This window comes from Dermacentor andersoni, chromosome 5 (genome assembly GCF_023375885.2).
Source record: "Dermacentor andersoni chromosome 5, qqDerAnde1_hic_scaffold, whole genome shotgun sequence".
Classification (NCBI taxonomy): Eukaryota; Metazoa; Arthropoda; class Arachnida; order Ixodida; family Ixodidae; genus Dermacentor; species Dermacentor andersoni.
The window spans coordinates 195,600,467-195,627,303 of NC_092818.1; the positions used below are offsets into that span (position 1 = coordinate 195,600,467).

Genomic DNA, 26,837 nt, shown 5'->3' on the forward strand with positions numbered 1-26,837 from the left:
TCAAAGTCATTACTGGATCTTGTTTTCCTATCGCACAACATAATAGATTATGCATGAGATATATTGGAGGGCATATCAGATCATAAAATGTTGTGTTTAAACATACAGACCAGTGTGTGCAGTTAGGGAGACCGTTTCTTCCGGTAAAAGTAAAAGACTTTAAAAATGCAGATGACACCGCCATCATCGATTTTTTAGAATTACAGTTTAGTTACTTCGAGCAGGCATCGAAGTGCTAGTCTGTGGAGCAACTGTGGCAAAGATTTAAAAGTAGCATCATAGCTTGCGTCGAGCGCTTTGTTCTAACTGGTATTAAGAAAACACGCAAACGAAACCCCTGGATAACACGCAGCATAATTCATATGAAACGGAAAATTAAAAGACTACGAAAACAGAAAGTGAGAGCGATGGAAGTTGCAGCTATAAAAATTGAAATGAAAGAAGCTCTTGTGAAATCGAAAAAACAGTTCTTTGATCACATGCATGCCAACTTTCTTAAAGGTTCACCACACAAATTTTGGCGTTACTTCAGTGAAAGAAATGAAAAAATTGAACAGATCGAACATGAAGGAAAAGTCCTGACACGAGTTGAAGACTTAGGTGATACTTTCAATCGCTTCTTTCAGTCTGTTTATACAACAGACAAAGGTGATAAGATAGACAAATACATGAACGGCGACATGAGGACCGCAATGGAACCAGTTATTATCAGCCATGAAGGTGTTTTACGACTGCTGCTTGAAGTAGACGCGAAGAAGGGAAGCGGACCGGATGGTCTACCAACGGAATTTTTGAAACGATATGCCGAATAGGTTTCCTTTTACTTAGAGATAATATTTGCGAAGTCAATTGAAACTCATTCACTTCCACAAGACTGGCGCAATGCAATAGTAATCCCTGTTTTTAAAGATGCTAACTGTATGCAAGTAAACAATCACCGACCCATATCCTTGATGTCAGTTTGCTGCAAGGCCCTAGAACACGTTATTGCAAAACATATTATTAGTTTTCTTGACACTAATGAGTTACTTTCCACAATCCAGCATGGATTTAGGAGCGGTCTTTCTACGATGACATAGTTAACAGAAACACTCCACGATTTCTACTTGAACATGGATGCACACCTACAAACAGATGTAATAAGTGTTGATTTTAGGAAAGCTTTCGATAGGATTCTTACCGTAAATTGCTTTTTAAGCTCGATAAAAGAGGAGTAGGTAAAGAAGTAATACAATGGACAGAGGGCTATTTATCTATGCGTCAACAGTTTGTAAGGATTGAGGATTGCATTTCAAATTCATTGCGTGTGTACTCTGGGGTTCCCCAAGGTTCCGTTTTGGGACCAATACTGTCTTTGTTGTTTGTTAATGATATCGGTGCACTAGTTGAACCGCCTGTTAAAATGAAACTTTTTGCCGATCATTGTTTGATTTATTCCCCAATAAGTTGTTAAGGTGACCAAATTAATCTGAATAGATGTTTACAGGCATTAGACGAGTGGCGTTTAATATGAGACATGGAAATAAACTATAGCAAAACAACATTTACGCATATTCGCTCAAGTAGGAGCGAACTTTCCTTCATATACCACATCGGAAACCATCCTCTGAATAATGCAGCTTCTTTCAAATACTTAGGAGTCACACATTGCAATGGCACTCACACATTGATAATATATGTTCCAAGGCAAACCAAAAACTATACTTCTTAAAGAAAAAACTGGAATGCGCTACACGGGACGTGAAATTAGAAACCTACAAAACTTTTGTATGACCGGTCTTGGAGTACGCTTGTGTTGTGTGGTCCCCTCATCAGAAAGTCCTGAAAGCAAAAATAGAAAGAATACAAATACAGGCAGTCCGTTTCATATGCGGTAAATACCGACGCATGGAGTCTGTTACAGCCTTGTTAAAATCTTGTGAACTAGAGCCTCTGGAGGAACACAGACGTAAGCATAGGCTAAAGTTTCTTTTTAAAATCATGAGTGGGCGAACAAAAATAAACAAGGATCTATATCTACAACCTCCAGGAAAGAGATGCGATAGTCTAAACAGTAGCAGAGCTATTAAACCTAACACGTACTGATGCTTTTCGTTTCTCCTTTTTTCCTGACACGATTGAAATGTGGAACAGATTGCCTAATGCAGTTGTGAGCAACGAGGGCTCTGCCGAATTTGAAAATGCGTTAGATACTTTCTTTTGCGAGGATGTATACTAAATTTTTGCTAGGAGCATTTTTGTTGACTTTTCTTTGTATAACTACTGTTCTTTGCTCCTTTTTTTTCTCGTTGTTGCTGTTGTTAATTACCAAGAGTGCCAGTGAATTTGTATGTTACATAGAAAGAAAATTATGTATCATGTATTCTTGACACATCACTCTCCCTGTAATGACCCCTAGAACGGGGTTGACAGTATCAAATAAATAAATAAACATAGAAGCGACATATGCAGCGGTGACTTAAGTGCTTGCATGTTGCATGAAACACAGGAACTTCTGTGTTACATCTCTTGTTTTATGTACTGTTTATTAGGTGATCACGAATAACCAACCAACCAAGCTTGAATTTCTGGTCTAGTGAAGTTCATCTCCACTTCTGCTTTTGCTGCATACACTGCTTGTTATGGCATTTAAGGAAATCTATCCATTAGCCATCGTGTTTACTCCTGAGTGATACTAAGGAAAGAAGTGGTAGGGACGTAGAGAAGTTGAAATAAAGGGTAGGGTCCTTTGAGCAATATTGTGGGCTCCTAGATGAATGTATAAGTATACATCAGTAAAACAAGTTCTTGAGCACGTTGGCCACTTATTGCAGGCATAGCAGCAGCACCAAAAACACACACACAAAAGAAAGGAACACTAATAGACAGCAATTGTCCGTATCTGTCAGTGTTCCTTTCTTTTGTTGTGTGTTTTTTGGCGCTGCTGTTATGCCTGCAAAGTATAAGAAGAGTGTTTGCCTCAAGTGCTCACATGACCTTATTGTCTAGCGGATAAGCAAAATTGCTTACCATTTCCAAAAGGTGTTGCAGAGTTTCTTAAGGGTTTGAAGTTTATTTGTCCTGCCTGCTTACAGCAACGGGTGCAGAGGGTAAAGGCTACATAGCCCGACAAAAGGCTTCTGCTCCTCTTACAGCAACAATGTATGGGTGCTGCATGCTTTTGGCAGTTCAGCATAGAATTATATAAAGTGCTACTAAAGGCACACACACCTGTTGGGCTCATTTCATGGTGCCTTTTAACTGCATATGAAATTTATGGCTGCACTTTGGTAGTACTATATACATTTTTGATGCCCATGCTGCCAAGTTATGTCAAATCTAAATTATATCAGATGATGTAAGCAACAGTTGAGTTGGTTTCTATGTTTGAAAGAAAGTTGTCAACCTTTATTTGAACCAAATAATTGTACCTTTTTAGATCAGCAGAGTAACCCTTGAAATCAAGAGATACTAAATTGTCTGACTCTTCAAGCTTTTCTCTTAGCCTACAGAAAAACATCCTTAAGAGTTATATCTAAAGTGCTCCATTTGTGTTTTTTAATCCTGCCAAAAATCTGTTTATTCACACCTTGGTGGCTAGTATATTATGATAATAATGTGTTCATTAGCTCCAATTGAATGACTAATTGTGCCAACAAAGAATGTGTGACTAAGGTATAAAAATGGTAGCTGTATATTTTTGATTTGCATTGAACATTGTGCTGTCTCGAAAAAAGAAAAGGAGAAAAACCTCTCATTTGCCCTTGGAAATGATAGCCTGCTGCAGAGTTTCAGTGGTGGTGACACTCTGCTACAGACTGCGGGGTTGCAGTTTAAATCGCCGCCTGTAGCAGCCGCCATTGGGGGTGTGATGCAAAAACACTTGTGTACTGCGTTTTGGCTGCAGGTTAATTTAACCACAAGTGATCAAAATTAATCAGGGGTCCTCCGCTGCAGCGCCTGTCATCGTTCCAGCATTGCTTTGGGATGTTAAGTCCCTTCAACCAATGGCCAATTAATCAATTCATTTTAATAGTGACAACAAGCGGCCATCTCATGTAATACTGCTTGAATGTTTTTTGATGAACTGCCTTTGGTTTCGCAGAAAATCGTTATGTCCTGGTGTCACTGCATGGCTGCGGCCAACTGAGTCCTGGCTTGATGCGGCTGTTTCATGCAATGCCAGAGCTTGAAGCCTTGGTGTGCATTGGATGTTGCTACCACAAGGCTGCCCAACTGCACAGTGAGTGGTCTCTGTGTCACGCCTCTCACGATTTCTGCTGGCAATAAACACACTTACTTGACTAGCTGCTTCTTAACACACAGCAAAACATATAAGGAGAGTGAAAAAAATGGGGGGGGGGGGGGATTGTATGCGTGACTCGCATCACATCATAGGCAATGAACAGCTGTCTGCCACAGGCTGCAGTCATGATATCAGCATTCAAACATTCTGGGCAGACATAGCCAGCCTGCACTATTGTCACGAGATGATGTAGTCAGTTTCTCAGGGCAAAGGTTTTCTGTACTTATTCCACTTCCCTTGTAGCACCCTTTTGCTGCGTTACAGTACTTGTCCACTGTGGCATAAACCACTATAGGTGCTACATAAGCCATTACTGCTTTTACTGCTCATGCTTGGTTTGTGTTGCCTTGGTGCAGTTTGCTGGAGCACCACATTTTCAGAGGCGAAGCTCTCACCTTCAGTGGGCATTTGCAGTGCCTTATTTTCTTCAAAACCTTTTACATTTATCTTCACAGTGACATAACGTTGACCACTTCATGTTGTGGATGCAACGTGGCTACACAGCTTTAGCGTAGTGCGCAGCACTAACAGCTGTTGGCTGTGAAAGAGTTATACAAACGTTATGCATAATCAATGTTGGAAAGACAGCCATTAGGATAAGTAGGCAGAGCACATGCACTACAGAACTTATATAAAGCCAATGGATTCCCATCTCTCTCCAGATACTTCAAGCCCTGCTGATGAATCAGGAAACTGACTAAGCATTCCTGTTGCAGATGCAGCTATGTGTGACATGACTTTGTTCCTTTAGATGAAGGGATGTTGCGAGATCAGGGGTCTGAGCAACCTCAGATACTTCAGGGCGGGGGCCGCGTTGGGTGCCAGATGAGAAGTTTGGAGGGAGACAAGAAAATGAGAATTATGTACAGTAATTTACATAACGAGAATCAGAAGGGTGATTCCAGGAGAGATCAAACGTGCGTATCTGCTTAATATTTTTGTTTTGTCTAGTTTTTTTATGTCATGTAGCAATATTCTATCTGCATGGAACTGAAAGTTTTGTTCCCAAAAGGCATTCCCAGCAAGCCAAAAAAATATTTGAACATGGTGGCACAAGTGTGCTCCTAGTGCTTACCACAATATTTTCCAACTATGCGGCCGAATTAAATTCAAACTAAAAAAGTTCTGTCGAATAACATTTCTGCTCATTTTAATGCATTTCACAGTTAATTAGTTTCATTATTAGTTTAATTAGTTATTAGATTAAATATTTTATTAGTCTAATTAGTTATTAGTGTTAATTAGTTTTCTTATGCTGTCCACAAACGAAAAATATGTAAAAACAATTCAGAACATGGCCCAAATCAGAAAAAATCTTGTAACTTTGATGCATCTTGGTATGTTTTCTATTTCACACAGAAGCTTGAAAAAATCGTCAAACATAGAATGTTCTCTTTGCAACATTTATGCAAAATATTATCTTCCTACATGAAACAGATGAGAAGAAAAAATATAGTTGAGTAAACAATTTTTTTCAAAACAACTTACTTTAAAAAGTAAAATGTAAAAAACTCCGGTTTTAATTTCGGAAAAAAATTTGGGTGGAAGTCTGCATATGTCGGGCAACACGTGGGTGCAATAATGTTTCCTCATTTGCTTTATTCACAATATATAATGGGCCAAGGTGGCCCATGTTCAGCGTGCTAGCTTTAGTGCTGTGATGGCTCATTCCAGTTTGTTAACGTTTACTCTCTCTTAAAAAGGAAAAGGCAACAGTTTTCACAAATGAAGGGAGATTTACCTGGGTTTCTTATTGTGGCAAAAACAGAGAACATGTTTTCTGCTTTTTTTTCTGGCATGCAAGAGAGGACAAACTCGACATTACTTGTGCTTGGACGAACTTATCGCACGTCATTTGCAGTTAGTGTTTAAAAGGGTTTAATCACAGTCAGCTGGCTAGTGGCAGTTCTTGCAACAGACAGCGCATGTCCGCTTGACTGATCGCGGGTGAACATTCACACATGCCATGACTGAATTCCTGGCACAAGTGGCACTGACTTCCACTCCACTGACTTGTGCTGACAATGCTCCTCGACGGCTGCAGCAGGCACATGGAGCAGGGCCACATTCTTGATGTTGCCGCTAAGTTGGGAGACTATCTCACTTGCCGAATGAATTGAGGCGACACTTCCAGACCTCAGGTTGTGCAGGGAAGCTTGGTGCTTAAGGAGTCCACCCACATCGTCACAGGTGTTCTTCCCATGCCTGGCAGCGGAAAATATCCACCTAGCGGAGGTATACTTGGAGTGGCACAACTCGTACAGTTGCTACCTATTTTAACATGGCTCGCTGCACCATCGCTGACATATGTTACGTGACAGCAGATGGCTGCTTTTTCATCTAACACTTCGTGCACTCTACTTAGGGCGCAGCAGGCGTGCGCTGCGTCGTCATGCATGTCATCGCTTATGACAGCAAAGTTGTGTGTTGCTTTTCTTGTTGCGGCGACACAGGTGAAACTGGAGATTCTTTTCTTGTGCCAATGGTACGATTTTGTTTCATCTGAGAAAAAGACAGTTCAGTTTTCCACAAAATCAAAATGCAGAACAATGTTTCCGCGCTGCTCGCACTTATTTGCCTCATGAATGGCCGCAGCTTGAGTGTGGCGTATGCATTCGTAAGGAATCCATTTGGTCACTCATTTGCCAAGCTCGTTCGCAAAAAGGGTTGGAGACGACGTCTTCTTGATGAAGTCATCGCTTTCCCAAACAGCAAATGTGACCTCGTCCTCATCGACCATTTCCAGACTGGCCAAACTGAGGCTTTTACTCCATGGGCAGTGCTTGCATTCACCTAGCATACAATCTGTGGTTGGGGTGTCGCAAAGGAACAATGCTTTCATGCCTTCCAATGAGATTTTCATGCCGGTTACATTCTCAAGCGTGGAGACACAAAGGTTGGCATTAGCACAATAAACGCAAACCTCTTGTTGTGGTGCGAGCAGCACACATTTTGGACGCAGGCTGTAAAACTTTGACGGGGCGATCGCACTTTCGGGGTGAGCTGCTGTGAACATCTTTAATGTCTCGCGGATAGAGCTTGTCATAAACCGCTTTGAGACGTACTTTCTCTGGCCATTCGTGATGACTGATACAACGTCCTTCTTCTTCACAGGCTCTGCTGAGAGCACCCAAGTTCGTCCTTGGGGAATAGTCGAGCGCAGCTTGTACATCCGATGGGCTTAACTTTGATCTCATGTATGGATCAGAATGTGACCACATATCATGCTTCTCGGGCCAATTTCAGGCCTTTCTGAGCGTGTGTGTTATGACAGCCGGGTTTGCCTCTTGAACGTAGTTGTTTTCAACTTCTGGTGGCACAATGGTTAAGAGGCAGAGGCGCTCTCTCTAGGACCTTGAAGCCTCATACGCTTGCTTCAAGCCATTTAACCAGCCAGCGCATGCATGACATTCTGTCACAGACGGTTCAGGTGCACCAACGCTTCTGTATGCAGTGCTTAAAGTTGAGCATATCTTCGTCACCAATATACTTTCAATCTCGGCTTGTTTTCTGTTTCTGTAAAATCATCTGCTGCGTTTGTGAATGGAAGATGGTGGCTTCAATGGTGAAACATCAGAAGAAAGGTGGACGTACCTGTTCAAGTTGTCAATTGCTTCTTCCTGAAGGAATGCAAAGGAATGCATCTACTTCATCGCTAGTGTCACAAGGTGACATGATTTTCTTGAGGCACATAAGGCAGTGCTGGCAGACCTCATCGGTGTCGCGAATATCCTCAACCTCTGGCAGTAACTTCCATAGGGAGGCAACATTCAAAACGTTTACACAACGAAAAATTTTTTTGCTTAGCAATCTTCTTGTGAATGTGTAAATAATCAGCACAGAATACTCAGATTGAACTACGAGCTGCATGCATCGCGTGTAGTCAACAGCTAGACCAAGTCAAAACATTTGTACTGAACAGCACTGCACTCTTTCTGTTGCTCTTTCTGTGCCGCTGTTGTGACTGAGCCTCGGGAATATCTCATGGTTTCATGTTTTGTGGACAAGGCCATCTAAAGCTCTTCAATGTGAAAATGTGAGGGCCATGCTTCGAAGGACAATGTCTATCTGGCACCACTATTGACCTGTGCTGTTCTCGGCATGGGAAAGTGCATCAGCAAGGTGCTGACAAAAAATCACTAATTAGGCAACTTTGGCTCAGTCATGCCGCAGTGCACTTTTTTGGACAGCTGAAATACAGAGGTGAAGGTCGAGGTAAGACAGGAAGACGTTATCTGTAAGTGACGCGGAAAACATGTGATAACGGGAAACGAAATAAACAGCTCGGGAAATGACTCGGATAAGTTTTTAGAAAGGCACAGTGTGAGTTGCATGCGGTGGTGCCGAAGAAGGTTCCAGTATCCGTTGCACGTGGGGGATGGGGAGCAGGCAGTGAAGTAGCACCTCCATAACGGCACGCCTGCTGATTATGGAAACACTTCGTCGCTTACGGATGCCCTGGTGCCGCTTACAGCTGATTTACTGTGTACACAAGATGGGTTTTGGCAAAGTCAGCCACTACATGCACTCGCGGTGTCGTGAAAGCTGTTGACAAGTGAATAATGGATGCATAAATGCGATGTCCACAGAGGTTATAGGCTGCAAACTCGGTACACGTTAGCACTTTAGCAGCCCCCCACTCCCACACAACTACACACAAATAAAATCTGACAATACATTTTTGTTGAAAACAAGCTGCCAGAGTGAAGTTCTGAAGAAGCAAAGAAATTAGAAGTAGATTTGCATATCATGCAAACCAGCAAAGGTACTGAAGCCAGCATGTTCGTGTGCCACTTTGGCCCATTATATTTTGTGAATAAAGCAAATGAGGAAACATGTTATTGCACCCACGTTTTGCCCGACATAAGCGAACTTCCATACAAATTTTTTTCAAAAATTGGAACCAGAGTTTTTGTTTTTATTTTTATGAGTTTTCGACAAACTCAACTATTTCTTTCTTCTTTTTGTTTCATGTAGGAAGATAATATTTTGCATAAATGTTGCAAAGAGAACATTCTATGTTTGACACTTCTTTCAAGTTTCTGTGCAATATAGAAAACCCGCCAAGACGCATCAAAGTTACAAAACTTTTGTAATTTGGGCCATGTATGAATTTTTTTTTCACTTTTTTTTTCATTTGTGGACAGCATAAAAAACGTACCAAACTAATTTACTGTGAAGGGTATTAAAATGAGCAGAAAGATTTTTCAACACAACATTTTTATTTCGCATTTAATTCGGTCGTGAAATCGGAAAATATTGTGGTAAGCAATAGGAGGATGCTCACGTTGCCACCTTCAAATATTTTTTTGGCTTGCTGGGAATGCTTTCCGGGAATAACATTTTCGGTTCTGTGTAGTTTGAATATTCCTACATGATATATAAGGAAACCAGACAAAACAAACATATTAAGCGGACATGCATGTTTGATCCTTCATGGAATCACCCAGAAGAGAAAAGCCTGCGATAGCGTCGTGTTCCTCGCTTAAATAACAACTACATTCTCAAGGCCCCCTAGGATATCCCAAGGGTTCTTTCACCACATTCTTTGCCAGAAGCAGGGCTGATGACATTTTGTCAACCCACTCATGATTGTCGAGGCGGGGCAATTGGCCTTTGGGAGGTACGGTGTTGGGAATGTGGGCTAGCTGCAGCTGACTAATGGGGATCGCCACTTTTGAGGCCTTTGCATCTTTGTAAGCTATTAGGCAACAAACAAATGTTGAGACAGAAACATTATTCAAGGCAGCACACTCACTGGAGAAGCACCTCTGTTCAGAGTAGAGTGCCAGGCATAACGGTGTGTACAAAACTCTGTAGTGTACTGCACAAAATTTCCACCACAAAGTGCGGGAAAAAGGAGAACCATGAGAGGAAAGAAAACATGTCTCTACTTTTTTCCACACCTTGCGGTGTACATTTTGCTCAATACACTACAAAATTCAGTAGGAACCTGCTATCCTGCCAAAAAGTACTTTTGAGGGTGTTACAGTGCTCAGTAATTCAAACCCGATAGCCGGCCTGCACAGTGGCCGGTGCTTTTTGCACCACCTCTTGACACTGGGGACATTGAGCTGATGGATTGCGTTATACAATGAAAGCAAGGGCCTTTGTGAGACATTGTGGGTGCACTTAGTTCCCCAGCACTCTTCAGTGGCGAAAAATGCGTTGGCAGCCATGCGGGCCAATTATCACATTTAAATCACTGAGCACTATACAATCAGGTGCAATACGACCTGCAACATAATACTCGTAGTTGAAGACTACATGCCGGCACCGACGTATGAAAAATTGGAGAAATAAAGATTGTTCCAATTACTGGTATTTGCGAAACCAATTTTTGTGTGTCGGCACTGCCATGTACTCTTCGGGTGCATTCAACAATGGGCATCATGTTGCAGCTGATATTGCATTTGACTGTGCATGTGACTGTACCATGGAGGAAGAATATGTAGGAGTTGAAACTCCCGTCAGCGCGGGCGACCAGATAAAGTCACAAAAATAGCATACTCCGACGGGGGCGCATGCAGTGGCGGAGCCTTGCGGTGCGTCATGCAAGCCGTAGCGGAAAAAAAAAGAACAGACGCCCGGGCGGACAGCTCGGACGCGCTCTCTTCGGCGAAACCCGCATCTTCCGCGCAGACCAGATGACAAGTGGACGACACGGACGTTCGCTTCAGCGGGCACGCTGAAACGTTGTGTTTGTGCGCCCTTACAAGTCAAACTCCAACAGTTCTTGTCGGTGTCTGTCAGAGGACCGTAATACTAACAGCGCTGCTACGCACAAATGCCCTTCTTCGGAATTCGCTAGCGTAAGATGGGACGCAAGTGTTTCGTTGAAAAAAGCGAAACCGAGTACAACTCTTGGAGGGAAAAGGTGAGCATAATCAAAGTTCCGAATGACTTTGAAAGTCTGCAACCAAGGGCTGCGGCGATCGCTGGGGACGGCCGCCAGCTCACATGGATAGATTACGTCTGTGAGAAGCACTTCATGAGCAACATGATGAGACGGGATAAACACTACGTCGAGTTTAGAGACGAGGTAATCCTGGACCACCCGAAAGAAAACCTGGACTGTGTCCAGAGGCTGTTCCATGCATCTTTCTTCCGTCCCGAGCATCTTTGACATCCCCGAAAAAGAAGCGGACTCACCGGGAAGCGTCATCAAATATCAGTCATGCTACCCTTAAATGATCAAGAATGAGCATATACGACAAGCCAGGAACATCAACGGCGGTGAACGTCAGCGATGTTCACACAGTGTGCGAGGCCCACGAGCTTGACAAAAATCAGCCTGGTAATATGCTCAAAGAAATCGAAGGCATGTTTGCCTTCGACGAATGCCTGCAGTGCTTGCAGCAATCCAGTCAAAGTCATCACGTGGGTGAAAAAACAGGGCCGCGTACAACCGCAAGCTACAGGTTACCTAATTATAGCGGTCACCGAAAATAATGCGTTTTATTTTTTAGTGTGCTCAAATGGTTGAGGCGTAGCACCGATCGCTGTCCAGGCTGTCAGCGCTGAAGAGGCGCGCGAGGGCCGAATGCAAGCAATACGCGCGACTGGTTGCCTTGGCAACCGAACCGGCGGTAATTTCTTTCTCGGCCGCCAGCATGAAAGTGGCTCCGCGAGCTTGTGACCTTTTCTGGTCGCCGCAAACAGCGGAGTTTCCACTCCTATATGTTTCTTGCTCCGTGGACTGTACATGTGTATGTGGAAATAAGTTGCTTCACACTGTGCTACAGTATTGTTGCGGCTAAGGGTGGCGTTAGGGCAAGGAATCCAAGCTCACCGACTGCTACATCCGGTTGTAGAAAATGTAGGAAAAAGGGTTTATTGGCTTTGTTACATGGCTCCAGTTACAGAAGCCCACTCCATGCAAGAGTAAGTTAAACATCAGAGTTCATATCAGGACTCTCTGTTCACTCTTGAGAAGTCTCCGCTTTTAATACCGCCATTTTCCCTAGGCGAGTCGACTAAGGAATCTGAAGACCGTCCAGCAGCAAATCACCGTTGTCGACTCCGTTGTAATCCACGCCCGTGCTCACAATAACCCGCTGTAACTCCGCTTCCGAAGCGACTGGTTTGGAATATGTGGCAAGAAAGCAACCTGCGCCTTTCAGGTCGTCGACGTCGTTCCCCTCCTTTTCATCCTTCTCTCAGGCTGCCAGGGGCGAGGGCCTTTTGCGAGACCCATCAAGAGTTAGTGTCCACGTGGTGTTGACCTCTGGATAGGCGCTGATGGATGGGTGGTGGTTTGACTTGTGTTAAACATCTAATTTACTGTGACACTCAAATCATCGTCGTTGTTCCCCTCCTTTTCATCCTTTGCTCAGGCTGCCAGGTAAAGGGTGGGGTGAGGGCCTTTTGTGGGACCCGTTAAGAGTTGGTGTCGACGCTGCGTTAACGTCTAGATAGGCGCTGATGGATTGGTGGTGGTTTGACTCATGGAAAACGTCAAATTAACACCTTTGTGGTGTTGAGACCCAACAGTACTGAACAGCATGTTTAGAAGGTGGGCTACTGCTTAAACTTCCGAAATTTACTTTATGTCCAGCGCTTCTATTGGCATGATTGACTACGCATATAAATACAATCACACAAGGAAACGTGAGCAGCATGACCACATGTCCTGTCCATTTTTAATTCTGTAGTCATGCTTATATGCAGTCTATCACGCTAACATAAATGCACAAACTAGCCCATCAAGGTGTTATATGAAGCACATTTGATAAGAGCCACCAGACTTAAAATTAGTATTTCAAGTTCTTCAAGGTCATGCTTATGCTCCAATGTACTTCCTTGGTGAAGACAATTGCTGCTACAGTGGTTACTGGTAATGTCGATGTTGGCAATGCAGTGCTGTGAACTTGTTTCACATCCATGCATTGTGCCTTCTGGTGCTGTTCGATATTGACAAGTGTTTATGAAATGTGAGTAATGTAAAAAGCTTCCTCAAAACCAAATCTGCATGCTGAAATTGAAAGCTGCAGTCTGCATTGGAGCATGCAATCACTACAGTGCACATCTCAACTTAAGGCTCCAAAACCAAGCGTAAGAAAATTTTGATCTTTTCACACATTTCATGTTCTTTTTAAAAACTTTGGAGTTGGGTTTAATCTAAGTCATAACCTCTGCTTGACTTCACTGCAGACTACTTTCCTCTGAGCCGTGAGCTGACCAGCTTGGGTGACCGGTGGCTTAGCCCTGGCACTCAATACCAGGGGCTACGCCTAGCTTGTCAGGAACTGCGGGACAGCTGGCAACCTGACCGGGAACCATGTCACCTACTCTTCAGAGCCTTACTGGAAGTTGCATGCCAAAAGTGTATGTGAACTGTATTATATTGGCTAGCTACGAGTACATTTGGCCTTACACATTATCAGCTTGTGTGTTACCGTAGTTTTTGTTGAACTAAGGGCCTTCCTTCTTTACGTTGCTACACTTGCTTGAGTGCATGCCTCCCTAAGCAGGGACATGGTTCAAGATACCTAACCTTTGACTAATTGGTCTGATTTCAGTGAAAATTAGGTACATTGTTTATAGCAAGGGTATAAGGCTCTGTGCCAAATATGATTGCTCTGTCTTAATTTTGAAAAGAGATAAACTTTCACCTGTAAACAACTATGGTTAAAAGAAAATTTCGTCTTCTCTTGTGTCATATCATCTTAGGAACAACCAAGGTGCACAATCATGGAGCTATTCTTTTTTTGTATTTCAGAATATTTTTGTAAAAAAGAGTTCTGCATTACAAGACCACAGCATTTTCACTTAAACAAATAACTAAAAAGAAATCAGTTTTTCAGATGACAAAAAGCAATATTGAGAAATATATGGCTTCCCAGTTGTAATATTTAGAAAAAATTTAACCCCTGAAAATTTCCTAAAATTAAGTTTACCGAACTGAAACTATAGGTTTTCTAAACTCAGACATTGCTAAAATAAAAAAAGCAAAATGAGAAAAATAACTTCAAAGATTTAGAACCATGCCCTTTAAAACTCTCTTGGATTTTTTGTGAGGCCTTCTTGTCTTCATTGTTATTCTAGAATAATGGCTTCAAGCTTCCACTTCATTTTGGCCACTTTTGTACTCTCTGCCGTGTTTGCTCTCACCCTGGACATGCACTCTTTAAGGCTGCTTTCTGAATTTGCAGTATGCTGCAGGCACTCCACAAACAGTTCCCAACTTTTCAAGCACACTCAGAGTTCTTTCTAGGCGAGCATTCTGTGGCAGTTCTAAGCATAACTAAAGACTGCCTAACAGGTTCTTTCAGCATGGAGGAAGAAGACATTGCGTCAATCTCTTGCGGCTTCCTGAAGAGCCCAGCGTGCAAGCAACTTTCACACGTTGTTAGTTGCCTGCTGCATGCTATGCTCTTTGACTTCAAGAAAAGTGCTGCTTTCTAGAGCCATGACACGTGCCAAACTTTAGGGCCATATTACCGATGCAAATGTGCGCAATAAAAATGGCAAAGTGACCTTGGAGCTCAACAAACACCAAAACTAGCAGTCGAGAAGCTGCATGTCCCAGGGAATCAGCTGGCAGCAAATTGTAATCGCGTTTCTTTGCAGTCGGTACCCAAAATCTGTTACTTTCGACTTCATTTTATCAGCTCTTGCATATGTTCCCTCACAGCCTTAATTCTGCCACTTGAGCTTATAGAAAGAGAGAAAAGTGACCTTTGCAATGATGGTAGCCATGCCACACTAAGCCTTTTCCTCAAACTGCAGATGTTCTTTCAGAATAGTGTTCATGGGTAGATTGCTATAATCTAAGGTCAGATGGATGGATGGATACAACTTTCTAGTATGTCCGGCAAGGTTTAACGTGACCTGGGCTCAGGTCTCCCACGGGGGAATGTCAAAGCCCTGCCTCACGGGCTTGCTGGACTGCCCACGTCTGGATTCCGAGGTCTGAGCTGCGCAGAGCGGCGGCCCACCTCGATGACAGGGTCTCCGGATTAACTGTCATCCCTCCTACATTGCACTCCCACAGCATGTGTTTGAGTGTTGCTGGTCCTTCCTGGCAAGATTTGCACGTGTCGTCCTGATGCTTATCTGGCAAGATACGTTTCAGACGGAATGGATTAGGGAAGGTGTTCGTCTGGAGTTGTCTCCAGGCAACGGCCTGCCTCCTGTTCAATTTGGGACTTGGCGGTGGGTATGTCCTTCTGGCGTTCAAGTATGCACTGGTTATGTCATTGTATCTGGTGAGCCTGTCTCGTTCTGCTCAAGAAGCGTTCGCTATCGTGCAAGAGGCGTTGCCCTGTTCGACGCTGTGGGTCATGTCTCGCGCCGTCCGGTGCGCCGTCTCATTTAGGTTCGGGAGCGTGTCGCCTTCTATGGTGACGTGCGCTGGGAAACATATGATCCTCGAGCTCGCAGTTTTGGATCTGCCCGCTTTGGCCAGAATGGACAGGGCTTCCTTAGAATTTCGACGTTTGGCATAATTCTTTACTGCCGTTTGCGAGTCACTTCGTACGACTTCGCATTCCTGTTCTGCGAGGGCCAGCGCAATCGCTACTTCTTCCGCTATTTTCGAGTGTTTGGTGTATACACTGCATGTGGTTCTGATTTCGGACTCTGCGTCTATGACTATGGCGCTGTATTTTTGGCCGAGCAGATATTCGGCTGCATTGACAAAGCATGCGTTTCTCTCCCTGCCGAATGAATGGAGCAGAGCCTCGGCTCTTGCCTTTCTTCTACCTCGGTTGTAATCGGGGTGCACGTTTCTTGGGATGTTTGCCACTGTAATGGTGTCCTGATTTTGTTGGGGATTTGCATTTTCTGGCCGTGCTGGTTGTGGTACGTTATGCCGAGCGTGTTCATAATGTACCTTCCCGTCGTGGTGGTCGACAGGCGTTCGAGCTGCGAGATGCATTGTGCTTCGGCTATTTCTTCCTGGGTGTTGTATATGCCCAGCTGAGCCAGGAGCTCGGTGCTTGCTCATCGATTCCGGGAGGCCCAGGGCGATCTTGTACGTTTTCCTTATGAGCGTGTTGATCTTGTCGTTTTACGCGACGTACCAGTTGTGGTAGGCGGCTACATAGGCGATGTGGCTGACAACGAATGAGTGGATCAGTCAGAGCATTTAAAAATACAAATTCCCACCTTTTTGCTATGCAGAGCTAGCTGAATTTTTACTGGCACTGTCTTGAATTGTTGAGGAACCCAATACTGCAAAATATTCTGAATGTTTTGTTTTTCCACTGAATAATTGTAATTTTTTAGACTGCATCCAATTTTATGGCTGTGCATTATTGGCTCACTAGTCTCCTTCAAGATGAAAGTGAGGTGCAATAGGTTTCACAGATTATGATTCAGGACTTCAAGGCACAAAACTTTTAACATGACATCTGTGAAATAGTACTTGCTTCGTGAGATTGAGAATATCACTTAGCATGGTCATGTAGCACACATTTCATTGAGATGTGCAGCACATAAACCTCACTGCAGTGCGGGTGTACACTTAGTGATAAAGCAGCGCAACCCTTCTTTTGCAATCATACCAAGATGGAGGCAATGTCTCCTTTAAAGATGCCTGCCACATGAGCCGAGAAGCTGGTTCTGGTCCCTCTCCTATTTCCTCCTCTCCACCACTGTCGTCTGCAAGTGCTAGTTGTGGCGGCTGCTCGAAACTTGAATTACGAGCCCCTGCCTTCAAGACTATAGTGCCATCTGTTGGAATCCTGGAGGCAGGACCCGTGGTTTCTCGCCAAACTATTGGTTGAGCATGTGCTGGCTTTGTAGTCATCACTTCCTTCGCAACAAGAAGTACTGTCAGCTGTGAGCACTGTCTTTCTGCGACTACCCTGAACTACGGACCGGAACCTCCACTTCTATGGGAAAACAAGCGATGCTGCAGGCATCTAGTAAAGGAGGCATTTGTGGAGGAAGATGCTGTTCATAACTGACATAGGAGGAATACCTGTACTTGGGGAAGAGTGCTGCTTGCACAGGGTCGTGCGACAAGGTGTGCAGTCATGAGAACTTGTTTTGAGCCACATGGCCTTTTCGATTACAAGTCCCTGACGGTCCCGGACTACTTGGGACTGCTGTGCCATATTAAATTTTGTTTGGACAGCTTCGGAAGAATGTTTGTTTTTTTGACGGATCAGATGCTTGATGCACTTCGAAATCTGTCATGCTCATTTCTATATGTGCATAGTAAATTGGTGGATTTTGCCTTTCAGATGAGTGACACTCGTGTGCGAGGAAGCTTATCACCCTGCAAATGTGGCTGTTTCCCTTTGGTAGCTGGGATGGTAAACAATCGGAGCTTCTCCAATTACTGTTCACATATGTTCATCCCTTCTGTTCCCAAGTTTGAGCATTTGTTTTTTGACGTGCAGGATTAGTAGACAGTGTACATGCCCTCGGTTTGAGGGTGTACCGAGCCTTTTGTAGATGGTCTCATGAGCTTTAAAGATACCAGCAGACGCCTTCCGCATGAACAGTGAGGTGGTATGATTGCGATTTTGCCTATGTTCGTGTGGGAATTCTGCTTAAATTTTGCAGGCAGTGAGAGAGCTTAACTCCAGCAGTTAAGTGGTACGAAGAGCGAGAGTGCGATGTAAACTGCGCTTTGCAAGCACATTCTATGCACTCAGGCTGCGATTCCACTATGCAAGCGTTATGGTTGTGTCAGCGATGTGGCCTCCAAGGTTGCACCATCTCAAAAGCTACCATAATAGATTTGCTGTGTAGTTGTGATATCCACGAGTAGCTATGAGCAAACGATGGCAGCCACGAGAATGACTTCTGGTCATGGTGCTTTCGAGTGGAACCTCAACAGCTGGATCGCGTGACTGACGTGCTCTTCTGTCAGGGCTAGTCAGATTGGAAGCCACGGATGGTTCGTGGACAGTCTGGGACTGCATAATCGAAGAAGCCCACTGCCGTAGAATCGACAAGGCTGTCAGGTGGAATACTTGAGACATATATTTCGAGCTAATGCAAAAATTTGCTGGTTGCTACAACTTCTTAGTTTTACTGCAAAAGCAGTTGTGAGCTAGGAGATGGGCCAGTCAGGTTCGTTCATTCATTCATAATGCTCTAGTTCAAGAATGGCAACATGTAAAGAAGTATATACCAGGCGTTTTATTTAAATACTTAAAGGAAGCCAGCAGGCTGGCTTCAGGAAGGGATTCTCTACGATAGATCACATCCATGTCATTAATCAGGTTATCGAGAAATCTGCAGAGTACAATAAGCCTCTCTATATGGCTTTCATAGATTACGAAAAAGCATTTGATTCAGTTGAGATACCAACAGTCATAGAGGCATTCCATAACCAAATAGTACAGATCGCTTACGTAAATACCATGGAAAATATCTACAGATTCCACAGCCACCTTAATTCTACACAAGAAAAGTAGGAAGATACCTATGAAGAAAGGGGTCAGACAAGGAGACACAATTTCTCTAATGCTATTCACTGCGTGTTTGGAAGAAGTATTCAAGCTATTAAACTGGGAAGGTTTAGGAGTAAGGATTGACGGCGAATACCTCGGCAACCTTCAGTTTGCCGATGACATTCAGCAACACTGTGGACGAGTTACAACAAATGATTGAGGACCTTAACAGGGAGAGTGTAAGAGTGAGGCTGAAGATTAATATACGGAAGACAAAGATAATGATAAATAACCAGGCAAGGGAACAAGAGTTCAAGATCGCATGTCAGCCTCTAAAGTCTGTGAAGGAGTATGTTTACTTAGGTCAACTAATCACAGGGAACCCTGACCATGAGAAGGATATTCACAGAAGAATAAAAATGGGTTGGATCGCATACGGCAGACATTGTGAGCTCCTGAGTGGAAGCTTACCATTATCATTGAAAAGGAAGGTGTAGAATCAGTGCATTTTACCAGTGCTGACATATGGGGCAGAAGCTTGAAGACTGAAAAGAAGCTTGAGAACAAGTTAAGGACCGCACAAAGAGCGATGGAATGAAGATTGCTAGGCATAACATTAAGAGACAGAAAGAAAGCAGTTTGGATCAGAGGGCAAACGGGTATAGACGATATTATAATAGACATTAAGAGAAATGAATGGCACTGGGCAGGTCATGTAATGCTCAGATTAGGTAACCGTTGGACCATTAGGGTGGCAGAATGGGTACCAAGAGAAGGGAAACGCAGTAGAGGATGGCAGAAGACTAGGTGGTGCGACTAAATTAGGAAATTTGCGGGTGCTAGTTGGAATCGGTTGGCACAGGACAGGGGTAATTGGAGATCGCAGGGAGAGGCCTTCGTCCTGCCGTGGACATAAATAGGCTGATGGTGATGATTATTATTCTTGTTGTTTAAATGTTAACGCATTTTTGTGTCACCTGTGGCAGTTAGTGCAAAAGTTAGTGCAAATCTACTTGGTGGGCGAGGATACTTGAAGAGGTATACATTACTTACACTGGAAGTAAGTATGCATCATTGACTGATTAACAAAATTTCACTAATTACTCTAGCACGCATATTGTAATACATGAATTGAAGCCAGTTATTTCACAAGGTGCATCCACTTGGAATGCATTTTGAAACTGGCGCCAGTTTTGAGATTTGAGATAAGTGCAGTCACACTTGCCGCAAAAATGCACAGTTGTCCCACTTTAAAAAAAAATGCTTTTTTATGCACTGAAGCTCTTAAGTTACTAGAACACCAATGCATTTTATCATAAACTTTGGGAACGCATATCTTCAAACTGGCGTCATCCTCAGAATTTGTACCAAGTGCGTGAAATGTTACCGGCTACAAGTAATAATTTGTAATATGTGGCATAATGTAATTAGCCTAGAACTTCATTAGCAAAAATGTTTCAAATAGTAAAATATTCACTTTTATTCTTTGTACAAATAATGTCTGCCCCTGAGAGTTATCCAGATCAAGAAGAATTCTGCTATACACCTCACAGGTGATTTTGACAGATTTCAGCTATTAAACCACCCCCTCTACCGACTTAGCATATAGTACAACTTAGTGCATTAGTACAATTTAGTGCATTAGCTCTTAGTGCATGGCTAAGCACCTTATGCAGCTTCAACCTCACAGATGGTCTTCCATGGAAGAAGTCACGCCGCCACATGGCCAGGCATTCGCTAATGTCTTCCTGGGATGCTTATCGAGAGCACGTCATGCAAGATGTCCACTGCCAAACAAGTGAGCATTCAAACTGCATGTTAATTGAGGAGTGGTTAGGATAGCACAATTTTAATGGCTTGATTGCTTTCTTGATCTGTACACATAGGCAGACTACTTTCAACTCCAAAAAAACCAAATGAACAGTATTTTTTTCAGATTACCTATTGTGTCTTTGAATAGCGTTTGAAGGCAACTTTGTTTGAAGTTTTCAGAAGGCTCTGACACTTCTTTAATGACGTCCCATTGCACCTATGCACAACGGAGACAAAGCAGTGTTTCATCAAAGCTCCTATGGAGTTAACTGAAATGAGTATGACCTGCATGGCCAACAGGTGAACGTGACATGTGGTGCGGCATCCTCAACCAACTGCACGCCAGACACCAGCACCAGCTTTCAGCAGTCCGTACGCTCACGGTACGTTTTATATTGTGCACAAGAATCAGCACAACTAAATTTCCATGCAGGATGTTGTGTTTTGATACATTGTTATTCCAACTATAGCCAAAGGTGCTGTATTTACTCAATTCTAGTATGCCCTATTCCAGCTATAGCCAAAGGTGCTGTATTTACTCAATTCTAGTATGCCCTAGATTGTAAACTGCAAGTGGAATTTTTAATCTATAATAGCTTGTCCCGCTACAGTAGAGTTTTTTTCATACTCGAAGCTAATGCACGCGTCATTTTCTTGTAAATTTTCACATAAGAAAGCGTGCTTAGAATTGCATAAATATTGTATGTATGCTGTCCCATGCACATGACAGAGTTGTACTGGTGACAGTTGCAGGCACACTGGCAAGAGATAAGTGCCGTCTTTGAGAGAGGAATGAAAATAATGACAGCTGCATTAAATGGCAGTTTGTGACGCAATCATTTTGCAAGGAAAAGAAAAAGGAACACACTTTCCAATCGGAAAAGTGGTAGGTGCATTCGTTCTGTGAGTAAATACAGTTGACACTCGATTTAACAAAGTGACGACCACATTCGAATTGTTTTGTTAAATCGGGAAGCTCGGAAAATCGAGAAAAGGATAGTTCAGTCCCAAAGAGTGCTGGCCAGGATGCCATGTTTGGTGGCCAGGTTGCATTTCTTGCATTCACTCGTGACAGCGTGAATTATGTCTGCCCATTCTTCGAGCAGAATGGTTGCTTGCTGGGCTAGTTGGTTCATTGCAACTTGAGGAACATATGAAACATGAGGAAGAGCGCCGTTTACTTCCAACTGTTTATTCTACTGTCGATGCTATGCATATGTATACATACGAAACGCCAGCAGGAAAGGAAAAGGTAAAGGGGAGAAAGGAATAGAACAACAGTCAGCATGAGTGGCACGAGGTGATATCACCAAGCTCCTAATCACCAACCATCTGAAAACCATAGCTCTTTTTTGGTCAATGTAAGTGGTAGCATGCTTACACACCACGCTCCTGCACGAGCAATCTTGACCGCTTCGATAATCTCTCTGATGCACTGATCCTTGTGTCTAGAAACAATCCCGCTTTGTTCGAACTCGGGCATGCATGGCTTGTTACGATGACACGGAGACTTATCACATTTATGGCAGTGTAAGCTAAACTGGCCCTGATTACCGTCCCTTAGATTCTTGTTGTGCTCTTTTAGTCTGTTGTTTATGCATCTGCCTGTCTGTCCAATGTGCTCGCGCCCGCAAGAAAATGGCATGCGATAAACAACACCCTCATCGCAAGACACAAAACGTTTTTGGTGTTGAATCTTGCATTTTTTTTTTTCTTTGCTGTTGCACGGGTTTGTTTTCTTGCACAGGAGTGAAAGCTTTAACAGCCAAAAACACAACATCAATGCCTACGGATTTTCCAATCTTTTTCAGGTTGTGGGAAGCCTGGTGGATGTATGGTATAATGGCTATTTTCTTGCCCACAATTGAACCTGCCAAATTTTGCTTCTCGGATAACCACACAGTTTTCATTTTTCGCAACAGGCCCTCGGCCACAGAGACCACAAGAGGTTCTGGGTATCTCGCGTAAGACAGCCATCTAATTTGAAGTGTGAGGCTTTCTTGAAGCATATATTCACAAGATTTTGTGAGGGCATTAGTAAAGCAGTACTCAATAATGCTACGTTTCACGAGCTTGGAGTGAGCAGATACAGCGGGTAATAAAGTGTTTTTTTGCTCTTGGTTCATAACCCCAACATACGTGATCATTAAAAAAGTTTAGTCGCAGCTCGAAAAACTTAATTGAATTTTTCTCAGGCAGTTCATGCGTCAAAATTAAAGGTGTTAAAAGTTTCGCTTGAAAATGTCAAGCAGCACTCTTTTCATTTGGTCTCTATCATCGTCCCTTCCTCATGTTTCATGCTGTTACGTTCTTCGAGGTTGAGCACTTTCCTTTTATTCTTGGGAGGCTCCATGCCCAGGCGATGCAGGCCTGGCCAGGCCAGGCCAGGTCACGTGAAGCTATGATAGGCTGTCGATATGCAAAGATGCGAAGAACAAATGCAGTGATTGTGCCAGCAGGCCAAGAAAGAAAGTTGCAAGGAGACGATCAGTGCCATCTGTCGCATAAACCATGAAATAATGAAAGCAACCACCGCCGCTCCTAGTGCCGTCTGGTATGTAAGAGCGCTACCGACTGCAGAGTCCGTTGTTCCGTGAATGGCCGTGGTGTCCAGTCTTGCCAAAATAAAGCCAGGGCCGTGACTAGGGCACCTAGATGTTTTGACGCGATAGCATTGGAGCACACACTCAAAGAAAAACCAGTTTGTGTAAAAAATTTAGAAAGAAATCACCGGTTTTATTACTAATTTATTTCAGCAAAAAAATTGTATCGGATTTGGTGGCCAATTTAGTTTCGTTAATTCGGTTTGATGACAACACTAAACCTTATGGGTATCTGCTGGGGAATGGAAATTTCTTCGTTAGATCGGGAACTTTGTAAAATTGGGTTTCATTAGATTGAGCTTTAACTGTACAGTGTGTAGTTCTACCTTTCTATAAAGTTTAGTGGAAGTGACGGTGAAATAAAGTTCTTTTGAAAATTTTGAAAAAGGATGGCTCTGAAGGTGGTAAGCAGTGTATCAGAGTGAGAAATGCAAAATGCATGCATGTTGATGACAAAGTAATAAAGCATTTGATGCTTATGACTATTTTTAGATGTACCAATAGTGTTTTTTTGTGTGTGTGTGCATAAAATATTTTTGTGAAAATTTAGTGTTGCAGACAACTGCAGTCATAGCATCTAGATATAATGACTAGGAATAACATCATGTGCAATATGAGTGAAAAGAAAAAAAAACACACCGAAGCACGCAGTCACATTCAAAAACTTTCATTAAAAGTTATCTTGACTGAACAGTACCTACTGACAACAGCATGTATGCACATATGCCAAAACATAAATACTATAATGACAAAATCTGGCAATGGAGACAAGAGAAGGCCGTAATTTTTGCACTTACACTCCAAGTGTACACTAAATGAATGTCTAAATGAATGCCGAAAATAGCTGCTGTGCACCAAGTGACATCGCCAGGCACATAACCAATATACACCAAGTTGAGGATCACTCGTGAAATCGGCCACTGACCACGTGGTCAAATTTCATCACTAGCAATTGGTACAGTTATGTCATGCTGAAACACGCTGGGTCATAACAGTTGGGCTCAAGTGAAAAGTAGGAAAAGGGAGCTGCAAATAATGTAAGCAAACTATGGGAAAGTGGTTACTGAGACAGTTGGCCAAATTTGCATGCACATAGCACTTCAATTTCTCACAGCTGTTGCTGTGCTGAAGAACTGATTTACAAGTTCGTTGGGGTCAATTCTGATAAAATGCAGTCCTAATAAGATGCATTTCCTTTGAATTCAAGCCTCCACCTACATCCCTTAAGATAATTCTGGCACAGAGTATATAAATCCACACTTGTTTACAACTTTTCAATAGAGCTGTATTGTACACCAGTTGGTGTATCATTAGAATTCATGGCCACGAGGAAGATGGGTATGCAAATCAAAGCATTCGTCCCGTATGATTGTTTGACATAACTATACATCTATTTTCATTGGTCTGCCTGTGTTCCGGTTACCCATCTTCTTGCTGAAATGTACAGGCTGAAAGAATATTGACAACTGAATGTTGTAGCTATCTCTTGCTTTCTGCCACTGGCCAGACACTCTGCCCCATGAAAATAGATGAGATGATGTTGGTTTACATTATGCTGTTCAGCATTAAAATGTCACTTGATAAGAAAACCAAGGCAGCCAGGATACAAAGAGCAGCCTAATGGCAACCGAAAAGCACGAACATCCAAAACGAGTAAGACATCAAGATCAACAGATACACCAGGTCGCAGTGCCTGTGCAACTGGTCAGCCCAAACAACGGGAAACAAGTCAGTCACAGAGTCTTTTCATGCACGATTTGCAGCTCCTCCGGCAGCTGCTGCAGCCTTGTTGGGAAGGTATGGTGCTTGGTGACCGGGCGTGCTGGAGTGGGGCTCAGTTGGCAGCTGCCTTCCCGTCTGCCGGCTCCTCGCCACGCAACATTGCCCTGCTCCTGGCTCGCCAGCCTCCGCCACATTAGGCTTCATCTAAACTTTAAGAGGTGCAAACACAATTTTTTAATTCCATAAAAAAAAAAAAGTTGTGAGTACTATTTATGCCATGCTACAAATCATAGAATGAAAAGGACTGTCATGCAATAACTGTTGTACAGTCAATGACTGAATATTCGGACAGCCCCATGGCACCGAGATTAACCCCAAGACTTAATGTATAATGATTGACATTTTGGACACATTACAGTGCGTCGCACAATAATTTGCACTCTGACTGCACAAATGTGTGCTAATATGGCCACTGAGTCAAGCAGAAAAAGTGATATTTTCCTTTTGAGATTTCGCTGACATCGGTGGCAGGGTTCTGCCAAACTGAAACTAGCTAAGTCTAGTTGATCTAGTAGTCGCCGTTGACAATTTGGTGTACACATTTACTGTTTTTTACGTCTATCTGAAGCGACAGCATAACAATGATCAAGATACAGGCCTTGATTTTGTAGTGATATTGCAGCTCTTCATAGCCAGCTAGCTGATCCCATTGAGAATGCATGCGGACCATTGCTCTGACCACTGACGAAGCATGAAAAGGGTGAAAAGGAATAGCATAAAAGGCACTGCCAGAAAATCATGGCTATGAAATGTCTAGGCTAAGGGCAAGCGTCTATGCCCGCAGCGAGCGTTGACAAACTTGGGCCATATTCTTGAACAATTATTTTGAAAGATAGTTTCATATTTGCTATATTTTTTGTGACTAGCACCCGATACGTTGATGGTGGCAATGTTTCAGCAGAGTAATAAGATATTGGTGCTTGGCACTGTTCCAAGAATGCCGACACTATAGACACCAATGCAATTTGCACTACAAACATGCGAAATTGAACGTATATACGAAAGTGACACCTTTTTTGACCACTTCTGGAATACAGTCACTTATTTTTGGGCAAATCTGGTATTTCGGACTCCCCATTATTCGGACGTTTTGGTGGACCTCGATGTGTCTGAATCATTGCTTGATAACTGTATACTGCCACGTGCAAGTCAACTAAGAATATAAGATGAACCCCCCAAAATTAGGCCTCATAAACAAGTGAAAACAAATGGCAAGGGGGGAAGGAGGAAAGCTTCCAAGACATGAGCTACTACAAATTTTTTCATCGTGTTGCTACTTGCTAGGGAAGATACTAGCCCTCACTAACTTCGCTGTCACTTCCAATGACAATGCAACTGTCATCATTGTAGAATATCACTGTCTTCTCTGAAGCTAGCCAGCACAGGCGTCACCAGAATTACGCACTTTGAGAACGCCGCCAGACCAATGTTGACAAGAAACCTTCATAGTGCATGTCACCTTTCACATGTCCAAGTTTTCTAAAGCGCCAAAGCCTTTCTCTACTGTGAGGCTGTTCTTCTTGCTTCAGAGAACAATACTACTACATATATTTAAGTGATGTAGAGCCTGTTGCAGAATTTTCGGTGCTAAGCATGTCTGGCATTTTCACATGATCGCAGACACAGCAAGGAAGTAACTTCATGGACAGTATGATGCCCTTACATTTTTGGCTAGAAGATTGGCAAGATATTGACATTAGAGACCGCTTTGTGCCAAAGCCGATGCCGAAGCTCAAGTCATGGCTCATCCCACACGTGTACCAACATTTGTGCAACAGACAGATTGAAATACAGTCAAAACTTGTACTAGCACCTAGTTGTACTAGCAGGGTAAAATTTCTTTAAATAGCGAATTTCGTTAACTTGAGGTTTACCGGTTTCAGCATTAAAAAAACAAGCAAGCTCGCACTCGGTGCTCGCTCGGTGCGTCGCTCAGCGCGAGGTTTGAAACAGCGAAGCTGGTCGATTAGGCCCATGGCGTTAACTGACCGAGCGTCGCCG

The 26,837-nt window shown here is 43.2% G+C and overlaps 2 protein-coding genes across 3 annotated transcripts in view; one reads left to right on the forward strand and one right to left on the reverse strand.

The window, feature by feature from the left end:
* Positions 1-26,837, forward strand: part of LOC126531807 (methyltransferase-like protein 25B) — a 40,758-nt gene that overhangs the window by 12,422 nt on the left and 1,499 nt on the right. The window contains exons 6-10 of the mRNA XM_050179535.2: positions 4,085-4,222; positions 13,439-13,612; positions 20,330-20,437; positions 20,752-20,834; positions 24,818-24,994. Coding sequence (XP_050035492.2) covers positions 4,085-4,222; positions 13,439-13,612; positions 20,330-20,437; positions 20,752-20,834; positions 24,818-24,973 — 659 coding nt within the window. The 3' untranslated portion in view covers positions 24,974-24,994. The remainder of the gene's footprint in view (positions 1-4,084; positions 4,223-13,438; positions 13,613-20,329; positions 20,438-20,751; positions 20,835-24,817; positions 24,995-26,837) is intronic.
* LOC126531808 (uncharacterized) overlaps positions 24,892-26,837 on the reverse strand; it is an 84,373-nt gene continuing 82,427 nt past the window's right edge. The window contains exon 7 of one of the 2 annotated variants that reach the window (XM_050179540.3): positions 24,892-24,980. The gene's annotated coding sequence lies outside the window, so the exon portion shown is untranslated. Of the gene's footprint in view, positions 24,986-26,837 lie in introns of both variants that reach the window. The other variant, XM_050179539.2, reaches the window with a different exon arrangement.